The sequence below is a fragment of the Mustela erminea genome, chromosome 9, assembly GCF_009829155.1.
Source record: "Mustela erminea isolate mMusErm1 chromosome 9, mMusErm1.Pri, whole genome shotgun sequence".
Classification (NCBI taxonomy): Eukaryota; Metazoa; Chordata; class Mammalia; order Carnivora; family Mustelidae; genus Mustela; species Mustela erminea.
Window position 1 is genome coordinate 108,882,973 of NC_045622.1, and position 10,097 is coordinate 108,893,069.

The following is a 10,097-nucleotide window of genomic DNA, read 5'->3' on the forward strand; positions in this document are numbered from 1 at the left end:
TTAAGCAGGCTCACATTTTTGTCCTCTTCACCTTTGTGGCCTTGCAGAAAGCCCTGCCCTTGTGTCCAAACATGTCCCACAGAAGTAGCCCCTCCCTGCAGGGGGACCAGTGCCATGACCTTGGCCCTGAGTAGTGGAGGTTGCTGGCCAGGTGGGTAATGCTAAAGGGCCAGAAGGATTCTGGTTACTCAGACCAGCAAGAACAAGACCTGTTGAGGGCACACCCAGAGGAGGCAGCTGGCCTGGTGGCAGCCAACCAGCCCCCAGTGGTCCCCTCATGGCCCCATTGCACAGGAGCAGAGACAGATTTCCTTGTCGTCTGTTTCTTTCCACTTGGGCACTGAGGTAGTTGAATTTCAGTCTAACTGTCTTGGGAGTTGCGGGGATGTAGAGTTGACTAGTGCTGAAGTTCTCAGTTTCAGCAGGTACCTCAGGTTCTTATACTGGAAGCTTCTACATTTTTTGTCCTTGGCGGCAGTAGCGTAATGGTGGGCGTTTGCCTCCCTTCTCGAGCAGGTGGGCCGACAGATTCTGTGTTCTAGTGTTACCTTCCTGCATTGTCAAAGCCAGCACCCAGGAGGTGGTCATTCTCTTCCAGACATAGTGCTCTAAGAAAGTACAGAGCAAAGGGAGCGGGGCTTGTTGCTGAGGGACAGAAACGGTCTCCTTGAGGAGAATATGAACACTGCTCTCTGATCCCTAGTGGAACACTGGTTCAGTGTCATCACGGCAGAGTCACGGTGGGCGCCAGGAAGAGACAGGTGCCCTGGGATGAGGTGTTGGCCCTGGTGGAGCACTGGCTTCACTGAACCCCAGTTCCTCCTCTTCATCTGGAACACACGCCTCTGGAGCATTGCAGTTGCTCACAGAGGTTCTCGCGCTCTGCTTTGTCTTCCGTGGGGTTGGACTCTAGGGATAGGGTGGGGTGTGGAGGGGAGGAAGCAGCCTGGTAGAGTCTGGCTCAGACACTGGAGCTAAACGTGGTGCTTACTGCTGTGAGATCTGTGTCCTAGTTCAAATGGTTTCTGTAGGCTGCTTTTCTTCTACCACAAGCATCTACCGTCAGACACCTCTCCAGGGTGAAGGAGCTAAATTAGAGACAGAATTAAAATGGTCAGATTGCATAGGGGTAAAGTTGTGGTCTCTTTAAAGGATATCTTTATCCAGGGAATTATAATCCCAAAATTTGGGGCAAGAGATGCATAAGGTGGGCTGTGGAATCATGCAGCTCAAATTTGGGTCTCACTCCTCTATACTTGGACACAAACCTTTGTGTCACACACAGGTAGATTTCCCAAGTGACCTATTTTAAGGGTTTGGTCTGTAATCAGCTTTCTCCAGCACAGGCTCGGGCCCGGTTGCTGATGTGGCAGATCGCGGACTCTGAGGAGGTGACCACCCTGTAGCCTGCAGCCACCCCTTTGCCCGTAGAAGAGCAGTGATCTGTCTTCTTTCTTGTCTCCGGAGAGCAACAGTGAGGCTCACTGCAAATTTAAAGGGTTTTGGAGGAAGGTACTGACGGGGCTTTTTGGGGGCGTGTTTTGCAGAAGCGGAAAATGGAAGAGAGTGATGACGAAGCCGTGCAAGCCAAAGTCCTGCGGCCCCTGCGGAGCTGCGACGAGCCCCTCACGCCCCCGCCTCACTCACCCACCTCCATGCTGCAGCTCATCCATGACCCGGTCTCCCCCCGGGGTATGGTGACTCGGTCATCCCCTGGGGCTGGCCCCAGCGACCACCACAGTGCCAGCCGCGATGAGCGCTTCAAACGGCGGCAGTTGCTGCGGCTACAGGCCACAGAGCGCACCATGGTACGGGAAAAGGAGAACAATCCCAGCGGCAAAAAGGAGCTGTCTGAAGTTGAGAAAGCCAAGATCCGGGGATCGTACCTCACTGTCACGCTGCAGAGGCCCACCAAAGAGCTCCACGGGACATCCATTGTGCCCAAGCTGCAGGCCATCACGGCCTCCTCTGCCAACCTTCGCCATTCCCCCCGTGTGCTAGTGCAGCACTGCTCAGCCCGAACCCCCCAGCGTGGGGATGAGGAGGGGCTGGGGGGAGAGGAGGAGGAAGAGGAGGAGGAGGAGGAGGAAGATGACAGTGCAGAGGAGGGGGGTGCAGCCAGGCTGAATGGCCGGGGCAGTTGGGCTCAGGATGGAGACGAAAGCTGGATGCAGCGGGAGGTCTGGATGTCTGTCTTCCGCTACCTCAGCCGCAGAGAACTTTGTGAATGTATGCGAGTGTGCAAGACGTGGTATAAATGGTGAGCAGGGATACAGGGATCAGGAATAGGGGTATGGGAGTAGGTGGCAGACTTTCCATATGAGAACTGCATGCGTCTTGGCATCTGGAGGCTTGCTGGGTCCCCAAGGACTGAATCAACTCAGTCCGTTCCCTAGACAGCGGGTCCTGTTAAAGATGTGGCTCTTTGTACCTGCAGGGGTCCTCGGGCAAGGTTGGCCCTTGGCTTCCTCTCCCTGCTCTGCACTTTCCCGCTTCTCTGCTGGGTGTACGAAACTGATTTGGGGGTTGGATTTGTACAGTTTGTGTCAAACCTTTAGTCATCAGTCCCCCCCCCCCCCCCCCGTAAGTAACCTGTACTCAGCACACATGTGCTGAGAGCCTGTCTCAGTCTCAGCTGTATCAGTCACACCCGTTGCTGCTGACCCAGGTGACTGCTCTCGAGCCCCTGCCTCAGTTTCCTCTCCATCTATTGAAAGAGGTGGACATGCTTTTCAAAAAATGTAAATGTTTTCACCGTTTCACAGTTTTTGTTCTTATCCCCCAAGTCTGGACCCTAATTCCTTTCTTCAGGAAGCAGAGTCGAATTTTGAGCTTCCTGAGACTTACTCATCCTTCCTAATGAGACCTGCCATTTCTTGTCAAGCTCAGCAGTGAGATACTTAGCGGGGAGAAGAAGTCCCTCGAGATGATGAACAGACGTTTCCGTAGGGCATTATTTTTCCTTTTGCTCCTAGGCCCTAGGACGTAACATACTCTTTGTATCTGGGCCAAACCCAGTTAAAGTAGTTTTCAAAATGTGATGCTCAGACTACTGGTGGGCCACTGGCATTGCCCGGCATCATGTTAGAAATGGAGATTCTCATTGCCTGTTTCAGTACTTCTGAGTCAGAACCTTTGGGGGTGGGGCCAGGCCATCTTTTTTTTACACGTTTTCCAGGGGCTTCTGATACACGTTAAAGTTTGAGACTCACTGCTCTATCATAAGCAGCTTGTTTTTACCATACAAGTCTCATGTGCCATTGGTGAAATATTTTCAGTCTTTAAATAAAGACCTCATTCTTTGCAAATACGAGTTTATTTCCCAAATCTGAATTAATATGTGATCTACCCAAATTGTCCTAATATTTTCTCTTTGTAGTGCTAGCGGGCCTGCCTGGTTCTGTCCCTCAGTTTCCAGACCAAGTCACATAAGACTCATCTTATGTGCTGTCTCCCCTTCCCCTGCTGACCAGACTCTGAGCCAGGCTTGGGGGCAGGGGCCGTAAAATATTAAACAGAAGCCTGCATGTTGCAGTGCTATTTATGGCCTGTGGACTGTAGATTGCAGGGGGAAGGCGGCCTCTCCCTTCCAGTTCTGGTCTGGACTGGAGCAGAAAATAAAAAGACAGCACTGAAGCAGAAATGCAAGACAGGCAGAAGACTGTCCTGACCTGATGATAAAGACCGTCTTTCGGCCTCATACAGGGATGGGCTCTTTGTAGGGCTTAAGGCAGGATGGATTGTAGCTGTGCTGAGGAACACCCTGCAGCCCAGGCAGCTGGGTACGACTGACAAGGGAGAGAATTAGAGGCAAGTCTAAGGCTTCAGGCAGTAAGAAGTCAATTTTTTTAATACGTCCTTCTACAAGCTTTGATGGGAGCCATATTGTTTTAATGCAATTGAAGGGTTATAGTATTGTCTGCTGTGTGTTCCTAACAATTGTGTTCTCAGCCCTTCCAGAGTAAATTGGTGAACCGGGTCAAGTTCACTGCTTAACCTGTATGGTTGCCGTAAAGGACAAGTCCTTTTCTCTGAAGCAAAAAAAAAAAAGACCAAAACCAAAAACAATTAAAAAAAAACAAAACCCAGGGTGTGGTACCTGTCTGCTTATAGAAGAGCCTAACCAGGCAGGGTGGCTCTCCACGTGCTCTGCTTCTCCCAGAAGCCCGCAGCACGCTTTGATGGGAGCTCCTCCGACAAGGGGTATTGGGTTATTGACAGCCAGTTCTCTCTCTCTCTCTCACAGGTGCTGCGACAAGAGACTTTGGACAAAAATTGACTTGAGTAGGTGTAAGGCTATTGTACCCCAGGCTCTCAGTGGCATCATCAAGAGGCAGCCAGTCAGCCTTGACCTCAGTTGGACCAACATCTCCAAGAAACAGCTGACGTGGCTCGTCAACAGGCTGCCGGGTGAGCAGGCAGGGAAGGCTGTAGGCAGTGCTGCTTCCCATTGCTTTAGGGCTGGGCACCTGGTGGCTCAGTCAGTTGAGCATCTGCCTTCAGCTCAGGTCATGATCCTGGGGTCCTGGGATCAAGTCCCGAGTTGGTCTCCCTGCTCAGGGGAGGGCCTGCTTCTCCCCCTCTCTCTGCGTGCTACTCTGTGTGTGTGTGTGTCTGTATCTGTCTGTCTTTCTTTGTCAATAAATAAGTAGAATCTTAAAAGTAAATAAAATTGCTTTGGAGCAATATTGGGCAGCAGCCCCATGCCATTGTCATCTTCCTGCTTATTAGCAGGGGTTCCACCCAGGGCCCCTAACGACCAGTCCCCAAGGCACCGCTCCAGACTAGCTGGAGTAGTCCATCATTACCCCGGATAGAGCCACTGACAAGATTTGAGTGTGATACTGCCATGATTGGCCCCTTAGCATGCCTTCTCTCGTCAGCATTTTGGGGTCTTAGAAGACAGGAAGTCACTAACGCTAACTACATTACTGTGGTAGGAACTAAGCAATTGGTTTTACCACCAAAGCGAGGAAATGCAATAGAGTATACGGTTGCATGTCTGTCTGTTCCCGTTGTAGGACTGAAGGACCTCCTCCTAGCAGGCTGCTCCTGGTCTGCAGTATCTGCCCTCAGCACCTCCAGCTGCCCCCTTCTCAGGACCCTTGATCTTCGGTGGGCAGTAGGAATCAAGGACCCTCAAATTCGGGACTTGCTGACTCCACCGGCTGATAAACCAGGTATGCTCTGGCCCTGACTTCTCGTGTTCATCTTAGGGTAGCTTTGTCTTTAGACAGACTTTGTCTCAGAAACTAAGGAAGTGTCCAGAACGATGCTGTGGATGAGTACAGATGGAGGGCAGAGTGCCGGGTGGTGTGGATGCGCAGGTTAGCTGTTCACAGCCGGCCACCTGCCTGCCGACAAAGGAGGGACTCCGTCTGGGACGCAGGTGGTGTAATCCTGAGGAAGTCTGGGAAGGCTTCATGGTTGAGGTGGGACGTTAGAAGCCGTTTGCATTATGGTCTAGAAAAGTGTGGGAGTGTGGGGAGGGGTGGAGTGTTCCACACATCCCATTTTGCTGTGTGAGGCATAATCTAGCAGCTGGGAAGAAAGAAAATGTGTCTGGTTTCCTAGAAACTGCCCCCACAGCCTACTCACTCCCTGCAGGCAGGGCTGGGTGTGGGCAGTTCTGCTTAACCCCTGCGAGGAGGCCTGGCTCGGAAGGAGCTGAGGCTGCCCGCAGCTTTGGAGCCAGCTAGAGGTAAGAGTTTTGACCTAGGCGCCGGCCTTGCCTGTGCAGGTCAGGACAATCGCAGCAAGCTCCGGAACATGACTGACTTCCGGCTGGCAGGCCTTGACATCACGGATGCCACGCTTCGCCTCATCATTCGCCACATGCCCCTCCTCTCTCGACTAGACCTCAGTCACTGCAGCCACCTGACAGACCAGTCCTCCAACCTGCTCACCGCTGTCGGGTCTTCCACTCGCTACTCCCTCACGGAGCTCAACATGGCAGGTACGCCGCCGCGGCGTCTCAGGGCCGCCCGCCTCCGGAAGGGCTCAGCCCTCCCTGGAGCTTGACCAGTGAAACAGAGAACCTGGGTTTGTTTGAAGGGAATTAACTTGTTTCCTCATATCTGGACAAGGACACGGATTTCCCTCTCTTCTAACTGATTGGCGGATGGAAGCCTCCGGTAGTTGTCGGCTGCTTAAGGGCGTGGCCATTGCCGGCTGCAGTTTGGTCGGCCTTGGCCTTGGGGTGTGCGAGGCAGAAGGGGCGCGCTTCTCGTCTCTCAGCCGGGTAGCTTATGAGACAGAGGGCTTTTAGCATTCGAAGGAAAAGAGCTGGGGAGCTGAGCGGCGGAGCAGGCTCTTGTGGCTGTGCGCACATGGCATTGCCCTCATGGTCCCTTTCCTCACAGGTTGCAATAAATTGACAGACCAGACCCTGATCTACCTACGGCGAATTGCCAACGTCACCTTGATCGACCTTCGAGGATGCAAGCAGATCACTCGAAAAGCCTGCGAGCACTTCATCTCAGACTTGTCCATCAACAGTCTCTACTGCCTGTCTGACGAGAAGCTGATACAGAAGATCAGCTAAAACACGCGCAGCCCAGACTGAGCAGGAAACCGATCTTCCCCTGACTCCCCAGCCAGGAGAGCCTCTCTCCCCAACCCTGCACGGGCTCTGAGGCCAGCGTCACACTCCCTCTCTGCTCTCCTGTCCCTTGAGCCCTTCCCCTACAGGCGGGGCAGAGAAGGGGGTAGACACCAGGCTTACCTGCCGGCTCCTCTCCTCCCAAGGAGAAAGGAGTAGCAGACTGATCCGAATCCGAGGGGAGAGCACAGGCTGTGTGCTGTCAAGGTGCCTGCTCGCTTGCTCGCCTGCCCGCCTGCCCGCTTGCTCACCGGCCGGGAGGCCGGGCTCTCAGTTTGGGGTGTCTGTGCAGCCATCATCTGTGCTGGGCCCTGGTGCCCTTCTCCCCATTCATGGTCCCCAGCCGTGCCTGGTTCTGAGCAAATTTCCAGGGAAGAAAGCGGCCCCGTCTCCGTGGCCCGGTTCTCCTCGTGGCGTCCAGTGCGTGTCTCTCCTCCCCCACACTCTGCCGGCTCACGCAGGAGGGGCCAGTGGCCCCCAGGAAGGCCAGACCCGCGCCGATCGTACTGGTGCTGTTGAGGTGTCTAAAACCTCTCATCCGTGTCCACGCTCTGCCCCTGCCTTTAGCTTGATCCTGTCCCATGCTCGTGGTAGTTCGCGTAATGAGGTCACCCCCCTCCCCAGACTTGCCCGCTAGTCTCTCTGAAGTCCTTGTTGCACTTACTGGGGTTGAAGCTCTTCAGAGGAGCTGGAACTGTGTACCCCAGGGACACCCCCATTTTATTGCTTCCTAGGCAGATTCTGAGACAGGCGCCATCTCCTTGTTCCCCTCCGTCTTTAGCCTCCCACTGCCCTTTCCACACGTTCCTCCTTCCTGCCTGGACAGGGCTTTCCCAGGATGTGTGTGCTCAGAGGGAGCAGCCTATCTCCCCAAGCCGGGGAGAGCAGAGAGCTTGGCTAGGTCCCCACCTGCCTCCCAGCAGGCTCTGGGCCTCCGCTGCGGTGTAGCCCCCAGAGCCCAGGCCTGTGTTTAGCCCCAGCGGCTCACTGATCCCGCACCTTGTGGCTGGGTGGGGGCAGTGGGGTCCTGCTTTGAAGCCAGTCACCTGCCCTCCGCCTGTAGCCGTGGAAGGGGGTGTGCATGTGCCTCTGTGTGTGTGGCTGAGTGTATTACACGTGTGTGTGGAGGGAGCGAGGGAGGGGAGCGTGGTGTCTCCCCCTCCACCGCCCTGTGTCGAGCCCCATCAGCTGCCCCCTTTTACTTTGCATAGAACGGCCTGTCCAAAGATCCTCTCTCTAGGGCAGCAGAGAGCTTTTTGCACTTTAAAAAAAAAAAAAAGAAGAAGAAGAAAAAAGAAAGAAAGGTCGGAATTTCTTTTGGGTCAATATTTAAGTGTGTGAGGAGATGCTCAGTGGCAGCAGCCCGTGGCAGGAGCTCACACGTGACAGACGCGGATTTGCACTCTGCTCCCCATCTGTGAGGATAGCGATAGCACAACCCTGCCCCGCCTTCTCGTCCTCCAGCCCCCTCCTTCCTGGCCCCTTCCCTGCAGCCCAGTCTCAGGCTCTCCTCCTCCTTGAGCCCCGTGGGGGAGGGGAAGGAGCCCAGGCACCAGGGGTCTGAAGCGTGAGCCACCCCGAGGAGAGACGCCAACTGCACACTTGCCACTTCCAAAGCAATAGAGGCAGAGGGGCCCCCTCTTTGCCACCTAGCCCAGCTTTGACCCTGGCATAGACTGGCCTCCTAAGAGAAAACTGGGTCCTGGTACGGGGTGGCATTGTGTCGGTTTCTTCCAATCTGCTGATTCTCTTGGCTGCACCTTAAAAGCAGCAGTCTGCTCCCGTGACCCTCTGCCCCTTCCGTTCGTCTCCAGGCCCCAGTGACCTGGGGCTGAAACTTCGAGGAAATGCCAGTGATTTATTCCAGAGTGCCTCAGTTAGGGGGACTTCTCTGTAAAGAACCCTGGGTATTGAGCAAAAACCTTATTAATATTATTGTTAATGACTTATAATTGGAAGCTTCCTGCCTTTTTCTGGTTGCTCCTGTGGAAAGTACTGAAAAGATTGTTTCGTTTTGTTGTCTTTTTATAAAAGGGGAGGTGGAGAGACCCCTTCAGAGCAGGGATTGTGCCGGGAGAGTGCCTCTGACTTTGGGACATTTCATCCACAGAAATTTCCAAGCTGATGGTTTGGTTGGGGGTGGGGGGGGGTTGGTTTTTATTTTTGTTTGTTTTTGGTTTGGAAAAACAAGCATTTTTACCGCGCACGTAAATTGGTCAGCAGGAAAGGGAGCCCAGGAGTGGCGGCAGATGGACCCTACGCCCTTGCTGGGTTGCCTTTTTCTCTAGGACTGTGAGAGGGGAATGGTTTTTAGAGGTGAGGGTTGGTCTGCGTGGAGGAAAGAAATGTCTCTGGGGACAGAGGATCCCGGGAGTCCCATCGCATTTCCTGCAATCTGCTCTGAGATGTGGCCTTGCCAGGAGAGCCTGCCCTCCTCAGACCGCAGGGCCAGACACCCCGCCTCCATCTTTCCAAGCACCGGGGCGAAAAACCACAAAGGAAAGGAAGAAAATTTATATATATATAATATAAAATCACTTGGTGATTAAAAAAAATAACTGCTCCATAAATAAAACTCCTAAAGTCACTATGTTTAAAGGGTTTGGTTGTGTTTTTTGTTTGTTTGTTTTTCGGAGAAATACTGTAAATATATATTTTTTGTTGCTGATTTAGAGTCAAATCTCCAATGTTGTGCTAAAAATTTTAAATTAAATGTAAGCATTAAGGGGGCAAGTCCTGCTATCTCAGTTGACACATGGGGGTTGCTTTGGGCCAGGGAAGGAGGAAAGTTAGTTGGACTTCGGTTTTCTAAACGTTCTCCACTATTGGTTTTAGAAAGAGCAAGGACATCTTTCCTCTGATACATGAATGGGAGATATTTGTGTAATAAAATTTTTAAAAGACAAAAAAAGAAACAGCCTCCGATGGGAAATATTTTTATTTGGGATTTTGGGGGTTTGGGTGTTTTTCTTTTTTTTTTTCTTTCTTCTTTCTTTTCTTTTTTTTTTTTTTTTTTTTTTTTTTTTTTTTTTTAATAAAAAGGATTTAAAAACTAAAGAACAAAACCTTTTCTGCGTTGGTGTGTATGTGTGTGCCCGAGTGTCAGAAGGTCATGGAGGCTCTGGTGCTAGAGACTAAGGTCAAGGGTTGCCTGTTTCATTCTCAGAGGAGAAGCAGCAGAACCATCATGGGCCTGTACTACTTGCCTTTCCTTTTTTTTTTTTTTTTAATGTCAAAAAACATTACTTGCTTTTAGAAACACCATGCTATTTTACTTCATCACGGTGAACATTGTAATAAATGTGCAAATATGATTACCCGATTCCCCGTAGTCCCCGTGCCCCGCCCGTGGTGCTGTGCTGAGAAGGCCTGGGAATTTCTAATCTTGCCATCCCTTGCCATCCCCATCCAAGGCCAACCAACCTCCACCCACTAAAGCTGCAGAGCAGGCCGGTTGATAGTGCCTGCTCAAGGTCACTGAGCAAGGTCTGGACCA

At 52.4% G+C, this 10,097-nt stretch overlaps 1 protein-coding gene across 5 annotated transcripts in view; it reads left to right on the forward strand.

Annotated features, from left to right (window-relative positions):
- The window catches only part of KDM2A (lysine demethylase 2A), a 113,721-nt gene extending 104,586 nt beyond the window's left edge, over positions 1-9,135 (forward strand). For 4 of the 5 annotated variants that reach the window (XM_032357602.1, XM_032357601.1, XM_032357603.1 and 1 more), the window contains 5 exons: positions 1,548-2,260; positions 4,247-4,410; positions 5,022-5,180; positions 5,741-5,956; positions 6,363-9,135. In XM_032357602.1, the coding sequence (XP_032213493.1) occupies positions 1,548-2,260; positions 4,247-4,410; positions 5,022-5,180; positions 5,741-5,956; positions 6,363-6,544 (1,434 nt within the window). In that variant the 3' untranslated portion in view covers positions 6,545-9,135. The remainder of the gene's footprint in view (positions 1-1,547; positions 2,261-4,246; positions 4,411-5,021; positions 5,181-5,740; positions 5,957-6,362) is intronic. The other variant, XM_032357604.1, reaches the window with a different exon arrangement.
- Positions 9,136-10,097: the final 962 nt, after the last annotated feature.